At 45.9% G+C, this 25168-nt stretch overlaps 1 protein-coding gene across 2 annotated transcripts; it reads left to right on the forward strand.

Moving 5' to 3' along the window:
* MPV17 (mitochondrial inner membrane protein MPV17) lies at positions 1 to 24311 on the forward strand. 2 transcript variants are annotated; one of them, XM_060260023.1, is made up of 7 exons: positions 1 to 82; positions 15380 to 15495; positions 15995 to 16087; positions 16540 to 16635; positions 21518 to 21550; positions 22136 to 22188; positions 22420 to 24311. In XM_060260023.1, exons 1-7 carry the CDS (start codon positions 10 to 12, stop codon positions 22487 to 22489), a joined length of 534 nt encoding a protein of 177 aa, XP_060116006.1. In that variant the 5' UTR covers positions 1 to 9; the 3' UTR covers positions 22490 to 24311. The 2 variants fall into 2 exon arrangements, with proteins under 2 accessions (XP_060116006.1, XP_060115997.1); XM_060260014.1 differs by lacking the exon at positions 15995 to 16087 and having other exon boundaries at positions 3 to 82.
* The last annotated feature ends 857 nt before the right edge of the window (positions 24312 to 25168 follow it).

Below are 25168 nucleotides of genomic sequence, written 5' to 3' on the forward strand. Positions count from 1 at the left end.
GTCGGCAATATGGCAGCCCTGTGGAAAGCTTACCAGAGGCTGATGGCCAGGCATCCCTGGAAGGTGCAGATCATCACAGCTGGTAAGAAGAATTTCACCCTGATTTGTGCTTCAGCTTTAGAGAGGGTAAGATGTGTGCCTGCTATATAAAATCTACACTTGAACCTCCTCAGAAGCAGTTAAGGGATTCATTCTGGCCTGCTTTAAAAGGCAGGAATAATCCATGCTCAGTAAGTAAGCAGCTTAGAGGCACACAAGGCAGTAAACTGTCCCCATGATGACCAGATGCTGGACAGCAGGAGACAGAGGCAAGGCCTCAGAACTTGGATGGGAAGCTGGGAGTCCTGACCCTCCCAGCAGGCAATTCCTACAAAGTTCAAGTGGTAGTGGTGCGTTCTCAGAGATAAAGAGGAGTCTCTCTACATCAGTGGTCCGCAACCTTTCCACAGACTAGTAGGGGTGGTGGTGCTGGGGTTTTTGCTGCCCTAGACTGCCCCCATGCCCTGTCCCTGCCCCCCCATAGGAGTCTTTAAATGAGGGGTAGGCAAAGATCACTGCTGTGCTGCCCCTTCCGCCCGCCTGGGACCTGGGCAGATGGAAGAAATGGTGCTTCGGAGTGAAGCTGTGCTGCATCTTTCGTCCGCCTGGGAGCTGGTACCAGTCCGTGGCCCGGGGGTTGGGGACCCCTGCTCTACATGTTGGGAAAAACTTGGAGGGCATGGTGGAACAAGACCTACAAGCCAGAGAAGGACTGTTCTTCCACAAAAGCCCTTAAAATACAGTAAAAATTCTGTTTAGAACAACAAGGTCATACCATCAGTACCGGCCCTAGGGTGTGTGGTGCCCCAGGCAGACTACCTGCCCACCGCCCCCCCTCCTTCCCTCTGCAGCACCTCAACACAGCGCTGCGCTCCATTGCCCCCCCCCCCCCGCTTGTTTGGTCAGAGGGTTGCCACAGCGATGCTTGGCCCTACCCGCTTCGAGGCGGCCGGCATCTGATCATTCTTTGAAGAGAGCGCTGGAGGAGACTTCTCCCCCTCCTTTCCATAACCTTAAAAGAATGATCAGATGCTAGTCACCTCGAAGCAGGTAGGGCTGAGCCTTGTCGTGGCACACTCCTCTGATCGCTGCTGGGGGGGTGGCAAAGTGCAGTGCTTCGCTGCAGAAGGAAAGGGATGGAGCAGGCAGCGGTGGTGGCAGCGGGGTGTTAGAGACAAAATTAGGCATTTGTCTTGGGCACCGGGAGAGGGTCCCCCCAATTTGGAGCCCCCCTCCCGGCGCCCTAAGCAAATGCCTAGTTTGCTTAGTGGGCAAGCCGGCCCTGCATACCGTCACTAAAATACCCACTGTTGTCACTCCCCTGCCACACCAGTTCTCATTGGTCTTCCAGAAAAGGCAAGTCTGCAGATCCATCTGGAAAGTCTTCCAAGAATCAGCCATTCCTGCTGTAGGAGTTCCGAAATCCATGAACAGTGCTTCAAAAAGCCTTTCCCAGATTCCTGCCAGGATCAGTAGGACTTCGAAGATCAAAGCCAGCACTTTTTATTGAGGGTGGAAACAAATTGGAAACCAGTGTAGATGATGCATTTGAATATTCTATTTCGTTCTGTCGGGGAGCAATATGGCATAATCAAACAGACTGGGGAAACCTAGCCATGAAGCTTGCTGGGTCTCCACTCTCTTAGTCCAGTGTGACTCACGAGGTTGTAATGAGGAAGGGAGAAAAATAACAGATGGGATAAAAATGTGAAAGATAGACAAGCATATATTCTAGGGCAGGGGTGTTGATCTCATCTGTTTTGGGGACCGGATCTGACATAAATGAGACCTTGTTGGGCTGGGCCGTGTGTATCATAAAATGTAATGCCAGGTAGCGGAGATATAATATAAAGGATACAGACAAAGTTTAAAAACAACAACACTTTAAATAAAACATAATTAAAACATTAGCACTCTTAAAATATTTTCTTTATTTCACAGTCTCTGATGACTGACACCTCTTGCTCTGAATTATTGCATCAAAATATGGAGACAATGTCTGTGCTGTAGCAATCTTGATTATGTTGTTCAGTGTGTGTCTGTCAGTTGCAAGCCTACTTTTAATTCATTGACATTCATTCCAAAAATCTCATGGTTGATGCTTTGAGCCTAAGACCCAGAGGAAAACATTAAATGGCAGGGCATTGCGAGCTTTTATACATAAGTTGCTCCATGTGCTAGTCAGTCAATGGAGAAAACAGAAGCTTTGCTCTGTAGTTTGATTTAGCGATTCTGACAAAGCCAGCTGTGATGCAGAAGGAAGCAAGAGAGGGAGAAAGAAGCAGGCAACAGTGAGTTGCTCGTGGGCCTGATAGGAGCTCTCTGGGGGCCTGATTTGGCCCCTGGGCTGCATGTTTAACATCCCTGTTCTAGGGCAAGGGTCTTATGGACACCTTTGGGATTCTAACACAAGATGGTGGGTGCAACCACAACATGGCTGCTGTAGGAGATGGAGCCTCAAAAAGTTGCGGTACAGGGGGAAAGGGGAGTAATTAAAAATATACTAGGGAAAAATGAGAGAATAAACCAACACTGGGGGCAACTGCCACTGAAAACAATGGAATGGATTGAGTGACAGATTGTTTTAGATATTGGGATCTTGTGGCAGATTGTTATTAGACACTGGAATTTTTAAAACCCCTAAAAGGATGTTGCCTCAAGGAAAAGATGAATGGATAAGACAAATCCCTTCATTAGGAAATGCTCATAAAGCTGAAAGTTCAAATATGGGTAAGGCCTGACTCCACACCCCAGAAATAATGTTAAGTATTTTGTTGAACCTCTAAAAGCAATGACAGAGATAATTGAATCCTTACTGAGGCAAAGAGTAGTAGTGCAGATGTCAAGCATTATTAGCTGGCCAGTCTGGAAACCAGAGTGTTCTTTTAAATCTGATAAATAAGTTTAAGAACATGAACTCTGTGATACCCAACCCAGTCTTGGTGGTAATGAGGAACTATGAGGTTTTTGCAGGCACAGCATGGTTCATTTCTTTGGATTTCACTAACATGTTTCGTTCTGTACCACTTTCCAAATGATATCAGCGCAAATTTGTGTTGACCTTTAGAGGTTGCCAGTGCTGCTTTTGATGACTGTCCAGAGGGCTTTATGCCAGCACTGGAGCGTGCCATTAATATGTTATGAAAATGTTAGAAAAAACCTCCTTGCATTTCTGAGGGCCCACAATGTCTAATGTAGATGATATTTCAATTTTTGTAAGTGATCCAAAATGTGTATATGAGGCAATTTTGGGCAGCACTTGGGATTCTCTGGGAGGCTTGATACAGAATTAACTGGGATAATCCCACTTAGTGCATCCAGAGGTAAAATATTTAGGAGTCCAAGATACACAGAGAGTAGAAGCTGCTGGACAGCCACCTGTCCCAACAGATGCACATTCACTATGAGCTACTTTGGTGGCTTTCAGTTTTTCTGAGAGTTCATTGAGAGCATTGCAGAAAAGATACATCCTCTGTAGCTGTTGGAAAAAGAACCATCACTGGAAGTCATGTCCTCAACAATGGGAAATTAGAGAGTTGGAAAGTGTTTGGATCAAGGTCAATCTCTGATTTATCATAAATTGTGAAGACATGAACTGCATTTTTGCAGTTCAACTCGTGGTTTGTGACTGAACCATTAACCAATACATTGGTTCACAAACTGAACCCATTCATATCGGTTCTGCTTTCTGCTCCCCACCACTTTTTGCAGGGAGCAGGAAAGGGATTTAAATAGCTCAGAACCATTTAACCGCCTGCTTCCTGCTTTTTGTGATACACCACAAACTACCCATTCGTGGGAAGGGCGGGATATAAATCTCAAATAAATAAATAAATAAGTTCATGGCGGCTCTTAAGTTTGTGAACATCAGTTTGTGAACCACAAACCAGCCAAAAAGTTTGATGATCTTGAGTTTGTGAGCTGCTTCATTCCCATTCGTAGTCTGGAAGGGGACTTTGTCTTGGTGGCTTCAGTGGCAGTTCACTATAGTATCAGGCATAGTTCTTAAGAACATGAAAATCCAGAGAACAGTATTAACCTTCTTCTTTCATTATTGTTTGTGATAGCAGTATAGATTCATCAGGTATCCCAAAGAGATGCTCTTGCTCCTGGATTTCTTTTGATGATTTTCATATTCTGTTTCTATTCAGTGTTCTTTTTTTATTCTAAAGGGTTCTCATTTGAGCTGAATGAGAATCTGCTGTAAAAATCTTCAATAGTTTGAGAAGATGGGCTTGATTTAAGGTTCTTGCTTCTGATTCACCAAAGCCATCTCACAGCAAAGGTCTCAAGTTTAGGGTCTTCCAGATTTTCTGGGACACTCCCCCCCCCAAGAAAAGTTGTTTCTATTGCTATGGTTTTTGTGATTCTGGACTTTGAACAGCAATTTAGTTCCGGTTTTAGAGCCACTTTCCCTGATGGATAAGCCTCCATGGTGCTTATCCATCAGGGAAAGTAGAGGTGGAGGTGAAGAATAGGTTTAAGAAACTAGAGTTGATAGAGTGCCTGAAGAACTATGGATGGAGGTTTGTGACATTATACAGAAGGCAGCAATCAGCACCATCCCAAAGAAAAAGAAATGCAAGAAAGCAAAGTGGCTGTCTGATGAGGCTTTACAAATAGCTGAGGAAAGAAGGAAAGCAAAAGGCAAAGGTGAAATGAATGATTCACCCAACTGAATGCAGATTTCCAGAGAACAGCAAGGAGAGATAAGGAGGTCTTCCTGAAGGAACAATGCAAAGCAATAGAGGAAAGTAATAGAATGGGAAGGACAAGAGATCTCTTCAAGAAAATTGAAGAAATCAAGGGAACGTTTCGTGCAAAGGTGGCCATGATAAAGGACAAAAATGGTAGGGACCTAACAGAAGCAGAAGAGATCAGGAAGAGGTGGCAAGAATACACAGAAGAATTATAGAAGAAGGATCTCAATATCCCGGACAACCATGACAGTGAAATCGATGACCTTGAGCCAGACATCCTGGAGTGTGAAGTCAAATGGGCTTTAGAAAACATTACTAACAACAAAGCGAGCGGAGATGATGGTATCCCAATTGAGCTATTCAAAGTCCTAAAAGATGATGCTGTTAAAGTGATGCACACATTATGTCAACAAATTTGGAAAACACAAAAGTGGCCACAGGATTGGAAAAGATCAGTTTATATTCCAATCCCAAAGAAGGGTAATGCCAAGGAATGTTCAAACTATCGCACCATTGCACTCATTTCACATGCCTGCAAGATTAAAGATCCTACAAGCTAGGCTTCAGCAGTATATAGATCGGGAACTACCAGAAGTTCAAGCTGGGTTTCGGAGAGGTAGCGGAACTAGAGATCAAATTGCCAACATTCGATGGATTATGGAGAAAGCAAGGGAGTATCAGAATAACGTCTATTTCTGCTTCATTGATTATGCTAAAGCCTTTGATTGTGTGGATCACAACAAACTGTGGCAAGTCGTTAAAGAGATGGGAGTACCTGACCACCTAACATGTCTCCTGAGAAACCTGTATAAGGGTCAAGTAGCAACGGTCAGAACGGGATGTGGAACAACTGATTGGTTTAGAATAGGAAAAGGAGTTCGACAAGGATGTATATTGTCACCCTGCTTATTTAATTTATATGCAGAGTACATCATGTGGAATGCTGGCCTGGATGAAGCACAAGCCAGAATTAAGATTGCTGGGAAAAACATCAACGACCTCAGATACACAGGTGACACTACTCTAATAGCAGAAAGTGAAAAGGACCTAAAGAACCTCTTGGTGAGGGTGAAAGAGGAGAGCATAAAAGTAGGCTTGAAATTCAACATCAAAAAAACTAAGATCATAGCATCTGGCCCTATCACACCTTGGCAAATAGAAGGGGAAGACGTGGAAGTAGTGACAGACTTCACATTTCTGGGATCCAAGATCACTGCAGATGGTGACTATAGCCATGAAATTAAAAGATGTTTGCTCCTTGGGAGGACAGCTGTGGTGAACCTGGACAGTATAATAAAGTCCGTGTAGTCAAAGCGATGGTATTTCCAGTAGTAATGTATGGCTGTGAGAGCTGGACCATAAGGAAGGTTGAGCACAGAAGAATAGATGCTTTTGAGATATGGTGTTGGAGAAGACTCTTGAGAGTCCCTTAGACTGCTAGAAAATCAAATCAGTCAGTCCTAAGGGAAATCAACCCAGACCATTAACTGGAACGTCAGATGCTGAAGCTGAAGCTCAAATACTTTGGCCACCAAATGAGAAGAGAGCACTCCCTGGAGAAGATCCTGATGCTAGGAAAGACAGAAGGCAAAAGAAGAAGGGGACGGCAAAAGATGAGATGGCTGGACAGTGTTACTGATGTAACAAACATGAATTTGGGCAAACTTCAGAGGATGGCGGAAGACAGGAGGGCCTGGCGTGACTTTGTCCATGGGGTCACAAAGAGTTGGACTCGACTGTGCGACTGAACAACAACAAACTGCAGTCCTAAGCTCTGCTCACGACCTGAGTTTGATCCCTGGTTGAAGCTGGGTTTTCAGGTAGCCAGCTTGAGGTTGACTCAGCCTTCCATCCTTCTGAGGTCGATAAAATGAGTACCCAGCTTGCTGGTGCGGGTGGGGGGGGAGTGTAGATGATTGGGGAAGGCAATGGCAAACCACCCTGTAAAAAGTCTGCCGTGGAAACGTTGTGGAAGTAACGTCACCCCAGAGTCGAAAATGCCTGGTGCTTGCACCGGGAACCTTTTCTTTTCCATGGGGTTTTCTGTAGTGTTCTCTTTCTCTGTGTACTAGGAGGTCTAAAGGGTCTTGATATCTGAGAAGAGATACTTTTGGTTTCCTTTCATCTCTGCATAAAGACTTTTAATATCTTCTTTAGTTTCTAGGTTTATTGGTTGCATTCACAATTTTGGTTGATCATCTTGTACTTTTTTCCTGCAGTATTGAGTTCACAGTTTGCATTGCCAGGAAAAAAAAGTCTTTTAGGTGGGATTGTTGATATGTCCCCTGTCATTTTCTTCATTTTGCAGGCTATTCCTGATTAATAATTGCTCATATTAATTATAGATTATAGCACTGGGGATTGTACCCAAGATATAGGAACCCAGCATCAATGGGCATTCTTCCCTGCCGAGAATTGTCTTCACTTTGCCCTTGTGTCCTGGCTTTCTCCTTGCTATTGTATCTTTCTCCCTTTTACAGCTATATCGTTTACTTTTTTTGAACATAACCATGCACAATATATTCACTGTCTTACAGATTCCTTGACAGATTCTCTGGGCCAAATTCTTTTGTGACTGGTTCCTAGACTTCACTGGTTTTCTTTCAGGTGCTAATATATTCACCATCCCAAGGGAAATAGTCTAAGTTCCTTTCTCAGTCTAGAAGCACACATCCCATACTATGCTTAATCTATATCATCATGATCCAGTGAATCAATAGAGGAAGAAAAAAGGTCATAGAAACTTCACATCTTGAAACACCCTTTGCTAGTACAGCATGTGTCCATTTCGTTAGTTACATTATCAATATTTCATTAACTTTTGTCCGAGTGTTCTTTGACATGCATTATCAATTTTATAACTTTAACTTTTGCAAACATTTGGGAATGGTCTTGGGATCATTGTGTAATCAAAATAAAGATTGCTCATAGACCTGACATAATTGTTATACAACATGTTCAGCAATTTAAAAACATAGATCCAGGTGGGCAGCTGTGTTGGTCTTGAAGCAGTAGAACAAAACAGAGTCAAGCAGCACCTTTAAGACCAACAAAGCTTTATTCAGAATGTAAGCTTTCATGTGCTCTAAGCACACTTCATCAGACAGGAGAATGGAATGGCAAGCAGTCCTAAATGTAGAGAAAGTGGGCAATGAATCAGCATGCAAAATCATGGAAATGTCCCGTAGCAGATTAAAAGAATCTGCTAAGGGACATTTCCATGATTTTGCATGCTGATTCACAGCCCTCTTTCTATATTTAGGAATGCTTGCCATTCCATCCTGCTATCTGATGAAGTGTGCTTAGAGCACACGAAAGCTTACATTCTGAATAAAACTTTGCTGGTCTTAAATTTAAAAACCTAGTTTGCATTCTGTCTCAATCACCTTACTTCCCAGAGATTTGAATCAGTTAAAAAAAATGGCTCCATTGTTTATTCAAATAAGAAAATTATAGGGGGCTGCCTGTGGATCAAAGTCAATATTCAAGCTCAATCTGATAGAATGAAGTTTCAAAGGGTGGCTGTGGGCCTGAAGTAGAAGATCTGGATTTGGCTCCAGTAGCACCTTAGAGACAACAAGATTTCAGGGGGTAAAAGCTTTACAGAGTCATCTGTCAAAGGGAGCTATAACTGCTGAAAGCTTACGCCCTGACAATCTTTTGGGAGTCACAGGACTCATGTGGGTCTATCCATTTGCAATGAGTGGGGCTGCAGTGGAGAGGGGGACAGGAGTGAAATCACATCTCTCTCTTGCAAAATATTGGAACCCAGTGGCATCCAATGAAGCTGGGTAGTAGGTTCAGGACACAAATGAAAATAATGCTTTACACAGTGAGTAAAATGCGGAACTTGCTGTCAAGGAATGTAACGATGGCCACAGGAACAAAGAGCTTTAAAAGGGGATTAGATGGATTCATGGAGGAAAGGTCTGTCAGTGGCCACTAGCCATGGTGACTGAGGGGAATCTCCATATTCAGAGGCAGGAAACCTCTGAATCCTAGAGCAAGGAGGAAACACTGGGGAAGGCCTCAGCCTCTGTGCCTTGCTGTTGGCTGTCCAGAGGAACTGGTTGACCACTGTGTGAGATAGGATGCTGGACTAAATGGACCATCGGTCTGGTCCAACAGGGTTCTTCTTATCTTTTGATTCATGGAGGATAGGCCCATTGATGGTTACTAGCAAGATGACTACAGTGAACCTTTGTGTCTAGACCTTCTGAATCCCACTACTAGGAGGCAACATAATGGTCTGGGGTTTTTTGCCCTGATTCTTGGCCCTCCAGGGCAACTAATTGACCACTGTATGAGAACAGGATAAATGGAACAGATGCCCCACTGGTCTGGTCAGGTACAATGTTCTGTCTGAGCTGTGGAGTATTCTGAGCAAATATTCTACTTTGTGAGCTACTGGCATTAAAGTTGTGAGCTACTGCATAAATTAGTTTGCTGAGTTTTGTGCATTGATTCTTAGACTGCGGGATTTGCATTTTAAAAGTTCTTAAATTTAGATTGCTAGTTTTGTATAATATGTTTGCTTTTACTTTTCTAAATAATGTTCACACTGTATTCTGGTGTTGAGACTGTAATAAACTAAACGAAATTAGTTCACAGTGTATTCTGGTGTTGAGACTGTAATAAACTAAACGAAATTAGTTTGCTCTGGGGCCATTTTTCCTGAGGTAAGAGAAAAATTTGTGAGCCAGGGTTTAAAAAACTGTGAGGTAGCTCACACTAACTCAGAGGGAACACTGATCAGACAGAACACTTATATACTCTTACGCTGTGTATAAGTAAAATCATCTGTCCTTTCTATATATCCCAGAGCATCCCCAGTTTATGTCTCTTGCAGTGCCAGACTTCACTCCATCAGGGAGATTATAGATGGCTTCTGGGAGAGCCGGTTTGGTGTAGTGGTTAAGTGTGCGGACTCTTACCTGGGAGAACCGGGTTTGATTCCCCACTCCTCCACTTGCACCTGCTAGCATGGCCTTGGGTCAGCCATAGCTCTGGCAGAGGTTGTTCTTGAAAGGGCAGCTGCTGTGAGAGCCCTCTCCAGCCCACCCACCTCACAGGGTGTCTGTTGTGGGGAAGGAAGGTAAAGGAGATTGTGAGCTGCTCTGAGACTCCTCGGAGTGGAGAGCGGGATATAAATCCAATATCATCTTCTTCTTCTTTCCAGCTCTCCAGTTTTTAAGCATGAAGTAGGATAAGAAAACGTGATGTGATATCACCCGTGGGTTGGTAACGACTCAGTGCTTGCACAGGGGTCTACGTTTAACTTTTTAGGAGGTGGCAGATGGTACACTTGCACAGTGTCTCCACTAGAGGGAGGGCTTTCACAGGAATCAGCCTTGATAGAATGGCAGTATCTGTCCGGACCTAAAGGGGAGTTCTGGATGTGTTTTCAGGATGGTCGAAACAGCCACGAGTGCATTACAAGACCTTTTTCTGGTCTCTTCCTGCTGCTGCCTCCTCCCCAGACACTGCAACTGGAAGGCCTGGATAAAATGGTCAAGAGGAGAACGATGTTAGCCTCTTTGGAGAGAAAGAGGGGGTGTATAAATGAAGTTAACCACAAAGTCCATTAAATGCAGTGTATGCTGACCTGGCAGCAAGAAAGGGTCTTCCTCAGGTCTTGTACTCTTTGTTCTATGGGCTGAGGGTTTCCCCCTGGCCATTCAAGCCCGTGATAACCTGGGCAGCAGCGGATTCAAGATCCTAGCCAATGCCATGTGGGCCACTTTCTTCCTGTCCTGCCTTGGCTGCCTCTCCCTCTTCTCTCCTGAGCCACCCTGGCCTTGGCTGGTTGGGCTCCACCATCTTTTGACATGAGCTCCAGTGCAGTTTCCTGTGAATTGCAGAGGGAAGGGGGTGCATCACTTGGGTGTTCTGTAAAGAGCCCAGAACCCCCTCGGGAAGCTGGAAGCACAGCATGCTGCTGATCTGAAGTCTGCATCGGGGGGTGGAAGAGCCTGGATAGATGGTGAAGGGCTATCAAGCCTCTCCTAGAATCCTGACAGTGGCCTGTTTGGAGAAGCCCTCTTCCAAGCTGGAAACTCTTAAGTTCTTTGCCCATCTAGTAATGAAAAAATAGTCTGAGATGTCTTCAGACTCGAATGCAGATTCCAGAGACCCTTGAAAGCTTGTGTTCCTTTATGAGATTTGCATCCCACCTCTTTCTCTGAGGGCAGCACACAGAGGGCCTTTGCATTGTTTTCTCACAACAACCCTGTGAGGTATGCTTGGCTATGCCTGCCCAAAGATCACCAGAGAGTAGGTGGATGAGTGAGGGTGACAGTCAGATGACTGCACAGGGATCTACCCTGTACTAAGTCAGAGCACTGGTCTGTCAGAGTCAGTATGGTCCCTTCTACCTCACAGCGGCTCTTCAGGGTCTCAGGCTGAGGTCTTTTGCTTCACCTCCTACCTGACCCTTTTAACTGGAGGTGCTGGAGCTGAACCTGGGACCTTCTGCATGCCAAGCAGGTGCTCTCCCACTGAGCAACAGCCCCTCCCCTTAGTTGAGTGTTCTACCCTGGCTCTTGAACTGAACCTGGGGGCTGGGTTGAGCTGGTAATCTCTCTAAAAGGGTTGCTGTTGCTGCTTCCTTGGGCGAGGGAGGGATGAAGTGCAAATGCTGGCTGCGCTTCCTGGCTCCAGGCCACAATTTGCACAGCACAAACTAGCCACCTGCCTGCCTCAAGGACATTGTGCTCCCCTGCTTTCCCCTTGCAGTTTCCCACCCTGCTGCACCACTCTCAGCTGGAGCGCAGAGCCAATAGCAAGGAGTATTTGGGGAGGGGGAATGATGGCTCTCGCTCTGCCAACAGCCTGGAAGGCACTAAGGGCTGCCCAAAAACATCCTGCCTGCCATCCCTTCAAGAAGCATTTGTGTCGGTTCTTCCTGCTCCTCCCCTCCCAGGGAAGCAAAGAGGCTGAGGTGTGGCAGACTTCATGCAATTTGTATTTCATCCACAATGGAAGATGAGGGTTCAGATACATCAGGGAAAGAGAGGCACAATTCTGACAGCAGAGCAAATGGGACCAGCACCCCACTGTTTCCTGCCCAGACCAGGCACCTGAGAACTGGCTTGTGTTTGCTGCAGCCATGAGCCTTCCTGTAACTGTGAGAGTGAGGGTTGGTCTTCTGCTCAGAGAACACAGGAGGGACTCTTGCCCCTTGCAAAGGCAAGAAGGCAATTCCCTCGCCTTCACAGAGACCTACCTGGGTGCCACTGGCAACTGAGAAGGCCAGGCTTCTTGGGGTCATGTGGGGTGAGCCTGGGCTGTCACATGGACAGGGCTCGATTGCCCTCCCCCCCACAGCAGTCTCCACTTTATGTAGATGTCAGAATTGAAGCTGCCTTGAAGACCCTTGGTCTCTCGTCATCAGCGTTCTCTGCTCTGCATGGCAGTGGCTCTCCAGGGTCTTTGGATGAGGTTTTTCACATCACCTTCTGATCTATTCCTTGTAACTGGTGGTTCTAGGAATTGAATGTAGGACCAAGACAGATGTTCTACCAGTGAGTGAAAGCCCCTCCCTTAATGCCGAACCAGGCCTTCTGATGGTGCCAGAGGATATTCTCCTAGTCAGAGTTTGGAGAGGATCCACTGTGGCCCAGAAACACAGAAGTGCGAGAGTGTAGGAAAGATACCCCAAGACTGCATGAAGCAAACAGCTCTTGTCCTCTGTGGATATTCCTTCTGTGGGGGAGGACAGGGGACTGCAGATGCCCCATCATGCCCAGTAAGAACAACAGTTTTGCATATGTGTGCCGTAAGAGCTCACAAGGACATGTGACTTCCCGCTGCAGAAATGTTAATCAGAATTGATGTTCACAGTTAATCACACAAGTATGGACCATGTGGGGTACAGATTTAGTAAAGTGATGGCCCATAGAGGAAATTGGCAGTAATTGGACAAAGAAAGACTTTGGCTGAGGAAGTTTCAGGGTTATGGGGGAAAGTTTGGGTCTGCAAAAAGGGCTGCTCTGAAAGGAAGCATGCATGCAGTTCTCTTTACCTTCACTGGAAGGTTAGTCTGTCCTTGGTCCTGTCTCGAGGACTGGGATCTTGACCCTCAAAGGTGATGAGATCCGTGTTGGCTGCCCACAGCAGCCCACCTTGCTCAGAGGCTCAAATGCAGAATAGACATAATCCTCCTTCCATTTATACCCTTGTGTCAGTGGCAAAAATGATGAAACTGTTCTCTTCTCACCCGCATTTTTTGAGTCTGTGTCCCTCCCTCCCTATCAGGATCATCAAAAGCGGTCAAGTGCATTACAGAAGGTCCTGATGGGTCAATTCCCATCTTGCAGATGGTTCAGCCCCCATCTTCTCCTGCTAAATGTGGAGCACCATGGCCCATTCCCAATCAAGTGTGGAGTAGCCCACACCAAACAACCTGTGAATGGTTTCACTGGGACTATGGACAGTTAGCTGCTGTGTGAATTTCCTTTGTGGTCTTACTAGGGATTCACAGCTTCACTCTACCCCTTCCCCCATCTCCCCTGCCATCCATTCATCTAGCCAGCCCACACCGTGCTGTGTACCCAGCCGAGCAGGACCATCCATCAGGTGTCTTGCTGCAGGGAGGGTGGGTGAGCAGAGCTGGCAGTCCTCCAAGGTGCCATGTGGGTGAATTCATCACCCAAGGAGACATCAATCGCAGTGACTTGGCTGGCACAGAGCAACTCTCATCCCATTACACTTGGCAGGCTTGCCAGCTGCACCCTTCAGGGGCCACCTCCCCTCCCCCTTCCCATCTGGACAGAAGTTTGAATGAATGAATGGAGGGGTGAATGAGCAGAGGAGGGAGGCAGTGTTTGCTGCTGGATTTATCAATGAGCGACTGGGGAAGCCAAGCCAGCTTGTTGTGTCTGTGATGCGACATCCGAAGAGAGAGACTGCCAGAGGTCCTTTCTGGGGAACAGACTGTGTTTAGTGGGGTCTGAATCTCTCACCCAACAAAGTCTATGCAGGCACTTGTCAAGGCTTCTGAAGCAGGGTGACTCTCTTGGTGTTTCTGGTGCTGATGGGAAGTTAAGTTAGAACTCATGGGTCGGTACCCCCAGGTGCTTACCAAGTCCCATGTGCCTGGCCATGAGGCCTTGTATTTTTACTGATCCTTTTTTGGAAGGCCATGCTGATTTTGCACATGTGCAGAGAGCAAGGGCACCACAGCTCCTGCTGCTTTGCACTCAGTGCAGTAGAGGAGAACTGTCCACTCAGCACTGGAGTGTGTTCCTCTCTGGCTCTGACCCTTGGAAGATTTCTTCCTTGCTATGGTAAGCCTCCTGGCGCTTGGCTTTTGCTTCCTGTCCCCAGCTATTACAAGACCTTTCTCTGGTCTCTTCCTGCTGCTGCCTCCTCCCCAGACACTGCAACTGGAAGGCCTCGATAAAATGGCCAAGAGGAGAACGATGTTAGCCTCTTTGGCGTAACTTTTTTCCTTGATGAGATTTCTATGATTACATAAATGCAGTTCACCCTGTACTTCTGCTTTGGAAAGCTAGTCCAAGTGAAATTAATAAAAGGGAACACAGGCAGTGGCAAATCAAATGCAAGATTGTGATCAGGCAGGCAAAAAGGGACTATGAGGAGCATATTGCAAAAAACATAAAGACCAACAATAAAAATTTCTTCAAATATATTAGAAGCAGGGAACCAGCGAGGGAGGCAGTGGGGCCCTTGGATGACTAAGGGGTCAAAGGATTACTGAAGGAGAATAGGGAAATGGCTGAGAAGCTGAATGCATTTTTTGCCTCTGTCTTCACTGTGGAAGATGAGAAGTGTTTGCCTGCTCCAGAACCACTAATTTTGGAAGGGGTGTTGAAAGACCTGAGTCAGATTGAGGTGACAAGAGAGGAGGTCCTACAACTGATAGACGAATTAAAAACTAATAAGTCACCAGGTCCGAATGGCATACATCCAAGAGTTCTGAAAGAACTCAAAGTTGAACTTGTGGATCTTTTGACAAAAATATGTAATCTTTCATTGAAATCTGCCTCCGTTCCTGAGGACTGGAAGGTAGCAAATGTCACCCCCATCTTTAAAAGGGTTCCAGAGGAGATCCGGGTAACTACAGGCAAGTCAGTCTGACTTCAATACTGGGAAAGTTGGTAGAAACCATTATCAAGGACAGAATGAGTAGGCACATTGATGAACACGAGTTATTGCGGAAGTCTCAGCATGGGTTCTGTAAGGGAAGATGTTGCCTCACTAACCTGTTACATTTCTTTGAGGGGGTGAACAAACATGTGGACAAAGGAGACCCGATAGATATTGTTTACCTTGACTTCCAGAAAACTTTTGATAAAGTTCCTCATCAAGGCTCCTTAGTAGGCTTGAGAGTCATGGAGTAAATGGAGTCAGAAATGACTGGTGCTTGCACAGGGGACTGCCTTTACCTTTCTTTTTTTAACTATCTGTTCACTTGCTGCTAATTGATTTTCCTGTTTCAAATAAACCTTTTTGTTGTTGTTTGTTAATCTGCCTGATCTACCTGCCTATTTTCTTGGCCAAAGCACAGGATCTGAAGGGCTTGGGAGAGTACTCTGGGCCTTCCCAAGGGACCCTAATTCCAGAGTGGTAGCAGCGATTGTTAACACCCTGAATGAAACTACATTGATTTTCCTCAGGGACCCTGGTGGGTGCCGGAGATGTGATCTCTCAGCAGCTGGTGGAAAGGAGAGGGTTTGCCGGACACAACAGCCAGAGGACTTTGAAGATGATGACTGTTGGCTTTTGTTTTGTGGTAAGCAAGTGACTTGGAACAAGAGGTGCAAGATAAATCGTAGGGGAATGCTGGTTGTCCTTCCGGGTCTTGACTGATCCTGGGGCTTTCCTATCAGTTCTTTCTACCGCTGTTCCCTCTGGGCTTCAGGTGTAGGAAGCAATGAATGTAGAGGTGTTGCTGGCATGGTAAGATATTGTGCCCCAGCTGCTGGAGAAGTCCTTCTGGAAGCCATGTGCATGCAGCACACCCAGCTGTCCCTTGAGCGGCTTTTCTTGGGAAAGACCCTCTGGGTCCATTTGGCTATCAACTGAGAACTTCCATGTCTCAAGTTCCTGAAGAGGGTAGGTGGGGCAGTAAGTGGAGTGTGTGTTAAAGGCTTCTTCTGGTCTTTTCCTGGCCTGTGGACTTAGGAAGAGGTCTGGTGGGTCATTCACTCAACCCAACCCCACATTAGCCCCTGTCATCACGAACTCTCCATCACCTCAAGCATTTCTGACCAAAGCCTTCTTTCTTGCAGGGCCCGGTGATCGGAGGTTGGTACCATGTACTGGATCGTCTGGTACCAGGCAAAACCAAAGCAGCTGCTCTCCAGAAAATGCTTCTGGACCAGGTCAGCAGAGTATTCGTGCTGGATTCCACAGCCCCCTCCTCACCTCACTTAGCAGCACTCTGCTCATGTTTGCAGATGGTGATGAACTTTGATTCTTGCTGCAGGTTTCACCACTAGCCCTGCTCCTGTGCATGTGTCTGAGTGCAAGATTGCACTCTGCTAGCGGATCTGCTGGCCTGTTCTGGAAGTTGAGCTTTTTTGCCACTAGGCTGAACCAGACACATTCCCCTTCCTTGTTCAGTGTCGCTTTCTTAGCTGCCCACCCCAAATATTGCCCTTGGTATGCAAAGCAAACGTCTGTGCCTGGGAAATGCTGGAGGCCTGGTGCCCATTTCTTTGACCCTCCCCAGCAGGCATTCCTGGTCCCTCTTCACAGTCTTCTGCTCAGCTTGCTCTTGGGCACAAGCCTGACTGGTTTCCCTCCTTATCTCAGAACCCTCTTTCTCTTCCAGGGCGGGTTTGCCCCCTGCTTCCTGGGCTGTTTTCTGGCTGTGGTGGGCACGCTCAATGGCTTGTCCATGGAAGAAAACTGGAGCAAGATCAAGCGGGTGAGCCTGCACTGGAGATGCCCCAGGGAAGGGATAGGTGGGCGGCAAAGGGATGCAACACTGCATGGCCCAAACCAAGCATCCTTTCCTTCCTGCTATCTGATCCCTTCCTTTGAAGTAGAATGGTACTCTTAGGGGCAATTTCCTCTTTTTTTGCTCTCTCGCACACGCACAAAGAAGGGGCATGATCTCTTCATCTTGCACCATGGAGTCTGGACATGTGGCCAGCACCCAACACCATCTAGTTAGCTAGAATAGGTAATCTATTCGTATCACTTACCTGCACTCTCCTGCATGTATTTCCTTTAATGAAAGTTGCTTATTAGTCTTAGAACTGATTGCTGACTCCGTGTAACTTTGTGAAGTCTGCTGCCACATCTAGTCCCAGCTCTGCTGTGTTAAAGCTTTGCTATTTTTACATGATCTCTGGCAGTACCAAGTCCAAGACAATCCAGTCCTGTGTACCAAAGAAATTAAGTCTGGGAAACACATATACTTGGGATCTGTGTGCTCCCAAGGCAATTTGTTAAGATACCCATCTGTCCTCCCAATCCCCTACTTGGAATCAGTTACAGGAAGTGGGGTTTTCTAGCTTTTTGGAAGACAAGAGAGGTTCTTTAAAGGGAAGGGAAGAGGTCCCCAGATGTCTAAGCTGGGTGGACAAACATCCTGTTGGGATACTGACTCATGTAGATGGACATGGGAATAGTGTAGGCATGCTCAAGTCAGCCTGTTTCCCCACTTTGACATTGGTCAAGGAGAAAGTTATGTCAAGTTTCAACAGGAACAAGGAGCATTCTACCTTGTCTCCAGTCCGTTGCAGGATTCAGCATTCAGGAATGCAGCCAGGCTTCAGCAAGAAAGCACATGCCCGATTTCCCTTCTGTTTTACTTGGCTCCTTTGACCAGGGCTAGCATGGTTTCACTTCCCAGGGAACCAGTCTCAATGCTCCTCCTCTAGAGTGGAGTTCTAGGATGTGGTTGGTGGGACTCCCAACTCCATCCACATCTTGGCCTCATGAATAGTAATTGACTTTTACTACTGCAGACTTTTAAAATATATATATATATATATATATATATATATATATATATATATATATATATATATATATTGCTTACTGGTTTACAGCACTTTATATTTTATAAAGCTCCCCTTCCCCTGCTTGAGCAAAAATTTGGAATTTCTAACTCCATTACAAATGTGAATTCTCTTAGCAAAACCTGGGACTCCACAACCCAGACCTGCCAGCTTGGATATCTAGCTAAGCGTAACTTTTTTCCTTGATGAGATTTCTATGAATACATAAATGCAGTTCACCCTGTACTTCTGCTTTTTATTGCCATTCCTTTAGTCTTTCTGCGCAGGACTTCACATCATCTTCACCATCCTCCACTCTCCTTTCTGGATTGTTGCTGTTTTTTGGGGATATTTTGTACCCCAATAGAAAAATGATAGTATAGTGAGGTCCCCCTGCCCATTGCATATGAAAACAGTGGCCTCTTGACCACCAGAGCATATGGTGGAATACAAGGCAGTTCATTGATAAGGGTGGTACCCACAAGACTCAGATTTATTTATTAGTGCACCCTGTAAGCTGTCTTGAGCATGTTAGAATGGGGAGACAAAACATCCCCTTTTAGATGGATAAGATGGCTGTGATGCTGGGGGAAGAGGGAGGGCATGACTTTGGTGAGTGCTGCTGCAGTTTTGAATTCCTGACAGATTCTCTCCCCCCCCCCGCCACTGCCTGTTGCTTGGAATTTGCATTCAGCCAGCCCTAAATAGCCAAATCTTCCCGTTGCCTTTCATGCATTGTGCATTGCTTCTGCTGCATTTTGCGCCACAGACGGCATGTATGCCAGGGTACCTATAACCTCCATTTAAGACTTCCCTTTTAAACTATCCCTAAAAGCTGCAGTTTCCCTGAGTCTCATGAGCCTAGCTGTTGCATTAGTGGTGGCCCCTATTATCAGCTGGTTGGCAATGGGCCAGACTCTGGTATATCTTCCCCTTTGAGCCCCTTCAAGCTGGCAGAGGGCAGATACCTGCAAGGATGGGGTTGGCAGAGGTGGTGCCTGAGAGGTGAGGAGGATGTCTTATGGCTGGGTGTATTGTTCCCCCCACTACCACCCCAGAAGATACAAACAATCCAGAAAGGAGGGTGGAGAGTGGTGAAGATGATATGATAGAAACACTAAAGGGTCTGGGATATATAGTACCTAGAAAACAGGACTGGGGAACACATATTGCTGGAAATGCTAAAGAGAAAGGAAGGAAAGATGAACGGAAGGAAGGAAGGACATCAGCTTTTGATTGGGTACTGTTACTGCAGGCAAAGAGGTTGGCAAAAGAAAACTTTTGAGGGAGGTAGATTTGAATGTCTTGGGGCAGGGGTGGCTGAACTTGCTTTAATGTAAGAACCACATAGAATAAACATCAAATGTCTGAGAGTCGCAAGACATGAACTTCAAATGAGGGAGGAAGGAAGACAAATAGATGGAGGAGTGAGGGAGGTGTGAAAAGAACACAACTTTAACTTTAAATGCATTCTCCAAGCTGCCAGCTTGCTTGGCTTGGAAAAATAATTTAAAGAGACAAATGCCTTCTCCAAGCTGGCTGATGGGGCAGTGGAGACTTCAAGAGCCACACAATATGTGTGAAAGAGCCACTGTCAAAATCTTTGCCATTTAGCCCTTGCAGGCATTAATGGCCCCACCAAAGCCCTTTATGTAGCATTTGTAGATCTAGCTGCTGCATTTGATTCCATAGATAGGAACCGTCTCTGAAAGAAATTAGCCAGCACAAATAGTGGCAAACGTTTGCTGTTCCTTTCAGGAATTACATGCGGACATTTTTGCTAGGATTAGAGTAGGCACATCAGACTCTCTAACAAATGGAATCCCAATTTTTAGAAATGTTAAGCAGGGGTGTGTTCTTGCTCCCCTGCTCTTCAACTTGTACCTAAATGTCATTGTGCACAGGTTGTCAGGGCCTGAGTTTGTCGCTCCCTCATTTGGCCATCAGAATATTTTGATATTATTATATGCAAATGATATGGTCCTAATTTTGCTTACACAAATTAGATTTAAAAGATTGTTGCACCAATTAGGTGAGTACTGTAAAGAGGAGGCCCTTAACATAAATTATGACAAAACCAAGGTTATGGTCTTTTGAAAACGGCCCAAAAAATTCTCCTTGAGTATTCACGGAATTTCTATTGAAAAGTGTAGCTCCTTTAAATATCTGGGAGTGACCTTTAGCGAGATTTTAAATTGGAACCCACATCTGAAAATTGCCAAATCCTCCACCATAAAAACAATAAGGGCAATCCTGAGATTTTACCATACTAGGGGTGGATTTCTTATAGATCCAGCAGTAAAAATATTCATACACAAGGCAATCCCCCATTTTCTTTATGGTGTTGAGGTATGGGGCTGGAAGGAACATATAATCTCCAGCCTGGAATCAGTCCAAAATTTATTCATTAGGCGACTTCTTGTTCTGCCCAAGGGGACCCCTGCAGCCCTTATGAGGGCAGAACTTGGCTTGCCATCAGTTAGGGCCCGTGTCCATCTTGCCTTACTTAAATTTTGGAGCAAGGGTTACATCACTACCACCAACTAGCACAGTAATCAGTGTTTCTGGATAATGTCACATAAGAATACAATCTGGTCTATATGCTACAATAGCATACTCACCCGCTATGACTTGTTGGGGGCTTTGAACAATAGTTCCAGTTTACGAAATCGGGTATACAGATGCGATGCCTTACTGGATAGCTTTACCATTTCCAAGTGCAAATTTTCCCCTTGGTTTAAGCTAATTAAAAGAAATCACATTAGATCTTCTTACTTGGTAAATATCTCATCCCAAAACCTCAGAAAGGCATTCACTTCTTTACGTTTTCAGACAATGCCAATGGCTTTGCTTATAGGAAGATATTCTCAAATACTGATGGCATTACGTGTTTGTATATGTGGTGCTTCAGTTCCAGAGGATATATTACATTACACTTTATTTTGTCCCATGTATGCAGAAGTTAGAACTAAATTCATTGGAAACCTGTTAAAGGGACAACATTTTTCCTCTGATCTCAACAAGCTGGGTTTTTTACTGTCTGATACTGCCCCTTTCGTTACCTACAGTGTCGCTCTTTGCCCTGGCTGCAAAAAAAATTAGGGCCAAGATTGCCGTTTCAGTTACTAAATCTTATGGCTAACTGGTTTTATTTTAGGTGTTCATAATTGTATCATATATTAATATTTGTAATTAATTAGGTTTACTATGGTTGAGCCTAATGGTAATTGCATTTCTGTAATTCGATATTACTTGCTTTTATATCTCATCTTGTAACTGATTTTTTTATGATGCTTTTAATCTTTTTTATCATTAAGTTCTTAATTTTTTATAATGATGGCCTTTGGCTATAAACAATAAATATTTCTGCTCTGCTCACGTGTGGCTCCCAAGCTGCCATTTGCCACCCCTGCTTTGGGAGATGCTCTATGAAGCAGTGCTTTGAGGGGCTGGACTACGACTGGGAAAGACCAGGATTCGAGGAGGCAACACTGGGCAGTCACCTGTTCTCTGTCAGCGTCATGTACCTTGCAGGGTTGTTGTGAGGATAAGACTGCAGGGTGGCGGAGAACCATGTGTGATACTTGGAGGGATGGGATAAAAATAAATAAAATTTTGTCTGATCACTGCAGAGTTTTCTGATACTGGGACAGCTGCCCAGAAAAGTCCTGGGGAAAGTCTTTGCATTCCAAGAGAAGGCTGGGCTCGGCATCTGTGGGGAGGGGTCCGGCTGAGTGGTGAGGAGCTGCTGCAGCTCCAGCTGGAGCCCTCTGAGGATCCGTTTCTCCTGCTTTCTTACAGGACTACCAAGATACCCTGATCACCAACTACTATGTGAGTAGCTCTCCTGCCTCCTTGGTGGGATTCGCATTCAGGGCATGCCATGCCATGCCATGCTACACTGGGACAGCATTCTCAGGCAGAAGGCGGGGGTGGGGGGGACAATGACAGTGGTGCTTCTGAGTTGGGGAGATGCTGCTTCACTGCTTTATCTGAAGTGACCCTTGCCAGAGAATCTGCTTTTCATGCAGAAGGTCCCCAGTTCAGTCCCCAGCTGGCATCTCCATTTCAACAGAGCAAGGAATAGGGGGTGTGCAAGACCCCCCTGTGACCCTGGAGAGCTGCTGCCAGTCAGAGCAGGCAACACTGGCCTTCATAGTCCAATTATCTGATTCAATAAAATGCCACTTCATGTGTTTAGGAGGTTGTGATAACCATGGAGATAGGAAGGGAGGCAAAACTGGGTAGGCTGGCCCCTTTCTGCTAGTTGGAGGAATCAGCAGTTGGGTCTCACATCCACCCACCCAAAGATGCATCTCTTACAGCTGTTCCCGTGCAGTTCCTCATTGGCTGATAGGAGGGGTGGACTCTCATTTGGGGTTCACCTTTCTTCTCCCAACTATGTCATGTGTCTTTCAGATCTGGCCAGCTGTGCAAGTTGCCAACTTCTACTTCATCCCCTTGAACTACAGGTAACAACTGTTCTCCCTGCATGCCCCAGCTTTGTCCTATCTATCTGCAGCTACTGAGTTGAAGCCACCTGGGCAGCCGTGTTCCCAGTGAATATCTGGAAACTGCAGGAATTCTCCCCACTAACCTTTGGGTTTTCCAAGTCAAACATCTAAATTCAGGGCCCCACACCTTGGCTCCTGCTGGCGTGCTGTCAGTCTTGGTCATCCTGATCCCTCTTTCTCTGCTCCCAGGCTGGCTGTGGTCCAGTGTGTCGCCATTGTCTTCAACGCCTACCTCTCCTGGAAGACTAATCAACTGTGACTTGGCAACGTGGAGACACAGAGGCTGTTCTGGGCACCAGCACATCAGAGCTCACTTCTTCCTTCCTGGTGCCTGCAGCACATGCTCCCTTTGGCCTCTGTTTCTCACACAGGGGAGCTGTCTGTTGCCCACAGCAGAGTATCCTGCCTTGGCACCCCCTTCCCCCCTCACATGGCCCCTGTTCCATCTTGAGCCCCACACAAGTTGAGACTACCCTGAATCAGTCATGAGGCTCAAGTGTATATGTCTCTGCCAGCATGAACCAGGCTGAAGATACTCCTCAACCCCAGGAGGGCCAGGAGTTACAGGCTGTCTGTTGGATGGATCAATTTCCTGAGTTGTGGAAGACCTTAATATTGCTGTGGGCATTCAGAAACATGACTTGCATTTGCAGTAAGAGCCTTTTTGAAAATGGAACATTAAGGGAAGGCAAACATGGAGCCCAAAGTCTTTGCCAGTTCTCAACGGCTGTGAATAATTTCCAGGTAGTTGTAGGTAGATTCCACGAATCAGGTAGAAACTGATCAGACAATTTCCAGCTATGGGTCCATTCTGTGCATCTTCAAGACCTGGTTGTCATTCTAAGGAATGAATAAGCTGCTACACCATGTGGTCACAGTCACGGTCTTGGATCAGGGAAGAGATGATGGGTCTTTCAGTGGGTTCTGTTAGGCATGATGGCTGAAGGGAACTTCCATGTTCAGGTGCAGTGTACCTCTGCAGAGCCTCTGTAACCTGCTTAGTAAATAGTTGTGACAGATGTGGACACGGGAGCAAATGTAAATATATCAGAGAAGCCATGTTGGATCAATAAGATGGCCCATCCAGTCCAACCCTCTGTGTCACACAGTGGCCAAAACCCATCAGGAGATTCACCAGCGAAGCAAGGTTCCCACAGTTGCCGTTCCCCCAAGCACCAAGAGTGTAGAACATGTGCTGAGCAGTGTTCCCTCTAAGCTGAGTTAGCGTGAGCTAGCTCACAAATTTTTAGCCTCCAGCTCACACATTTTTGTCAGCTCCGGAAAGATGACTCCTGAGCACACTAATTTTTGCAGTAGCTCACAGCCTTAATGCCAGTAACTCACAAAGTAGAATTTTTGCTCACAGGATTATGCAGCTTGGAGGGAACATTGGTGCTCAGGTTCTGAAATCAGGATAATGGTCTCTAGGGTCCTCCCCTGTCGAACATGGTGGCTTCAGTAATGGGGCCAGTCCCAGTGGAGTTTTTCTTGAGTGAATCTCTGTATTTATTTAGAAAATTTCTAAGCCACCTCTCCATAAACCTTGTTCTAGGCAGACAATACCTGATAAACCAGAGCAGAAAAGGGAGCAGTGGAAAGGGGCAGGTGGTGGAGCTCCCGTCAGCTTCAGAGAGGAGCCCTGGAGCAGTTTGGAGTGCTCAGAGACCCTGCCTGCTTCACTCTACTAAATGTGGGGAAGCCCTTGAGGGAGGAATCAGGATTTTTTTCAGTAGCTAAAGACTGCATAGAATGGCACTGTGCAGTGTTCCCTAGAAGATGAGTTAGTGTGAGCTAGCTCACAGGTTTTTAGCCTCCAGCTCACACATTTTTCTCTTAACTCAAGAAGGATGGCCCCAGAGCAGTGTTGCTCACTCGCAACTTCCTCACAAATTGCTCACTCACAACTTTAAAATTAGCAACACACAAAGTAGAATTTTTGCTCACAAGACTCCACAGCCTAGAGGAAGCATTGGAACTGTGCTGTGATTTTTTTAAACTTTCAAAAGAACTGTATTGAATTATAAAAGTACATAAAATGGGCTACACAGAAACAGCAAATAAAGTAAACTATTGTGCCTCTTTACAATATGTGCTAAGTTATATTGCAGTTAACTTTGATAAGTGGTACGTATGTATGTATTGTGGACTCATCTGCTGACTGAAATAAACTAGTGGTGACAGAGGTGGACATTGGAGCAATTGTAAATATATCAGAAGCCATGTTGGACCAGGCCAATGGCTCATCCGGTCCAACCCTCTGTGTCACACACTGGCCAAAACCCAGGTGCCATGAGGAGATCCACCAGTGGAGCCAGATTCCAGAAGCACTCCCACAGTTGCCCCCACCCCCACCCAAGCACCAAGAGCACAGAGCATCAGTGCCCCAGAACATGTGCTGATGTTCACTCAGAAATCAGGATTATGATCTCTATAGTCCTCCCCTGAAGAGCATGGTGACTTCAGGAATGGGGCCAGTTCCAGTTGAGGATTTCTTGAGCGAATCTCTATTTATTTAGACAATTTCTAAGCCACCCCTCTGTAAACCTTGTTCTAGGCAGGCAATATCTGATAAGCCAGAGCAGAAAGGGGAGCAGTGGAAAGGAGCAGGTGGTGGAGCTCCCGTCAGCCTCAGAGAGGAGCCCTGGAGCAGTTTGGAGTGCTCAGAGGCCCTGCCTGCTTCACTCTACTAAATGTGGGGAAGCCCTTGAGGGAGGAATCAGAACTTTTTTCAGTAGCTAAAGACTGCATAGAATGGCACTGTGCAGTGTTCTGTTTAAGATTATTTAGTGTGAGCTAGCTCACAGGTTTTTAGCCTCCAGGTTACACAGTTTTCTCTTAACTCAGGAAGGACCACCCCAGAGCAAAATAATTTATGCAGTAGCCAAATTGCTTACAACTTTATTGAATTATAAAACATTGCATAAAATCGATTACATAG

The sequence above is a fragment of the Heteronotia binoei genome, chromosome 1 (genome assembly GCF_032191835.1).
Source record: "Heteronotia binoei isolate CCM8104 ecotype False Entrance Well chromosome 1, APGP_CSIRO_Hbin_v1, whole genome shotgun sequence".
In the NCBI taxonomy this organism is placed as follows: Eukaryota; Metazoa; Chordata; class Lepidosauria; order Squamata; family Gekkonidae; genus Heteronotia; species Heteronotia binoei.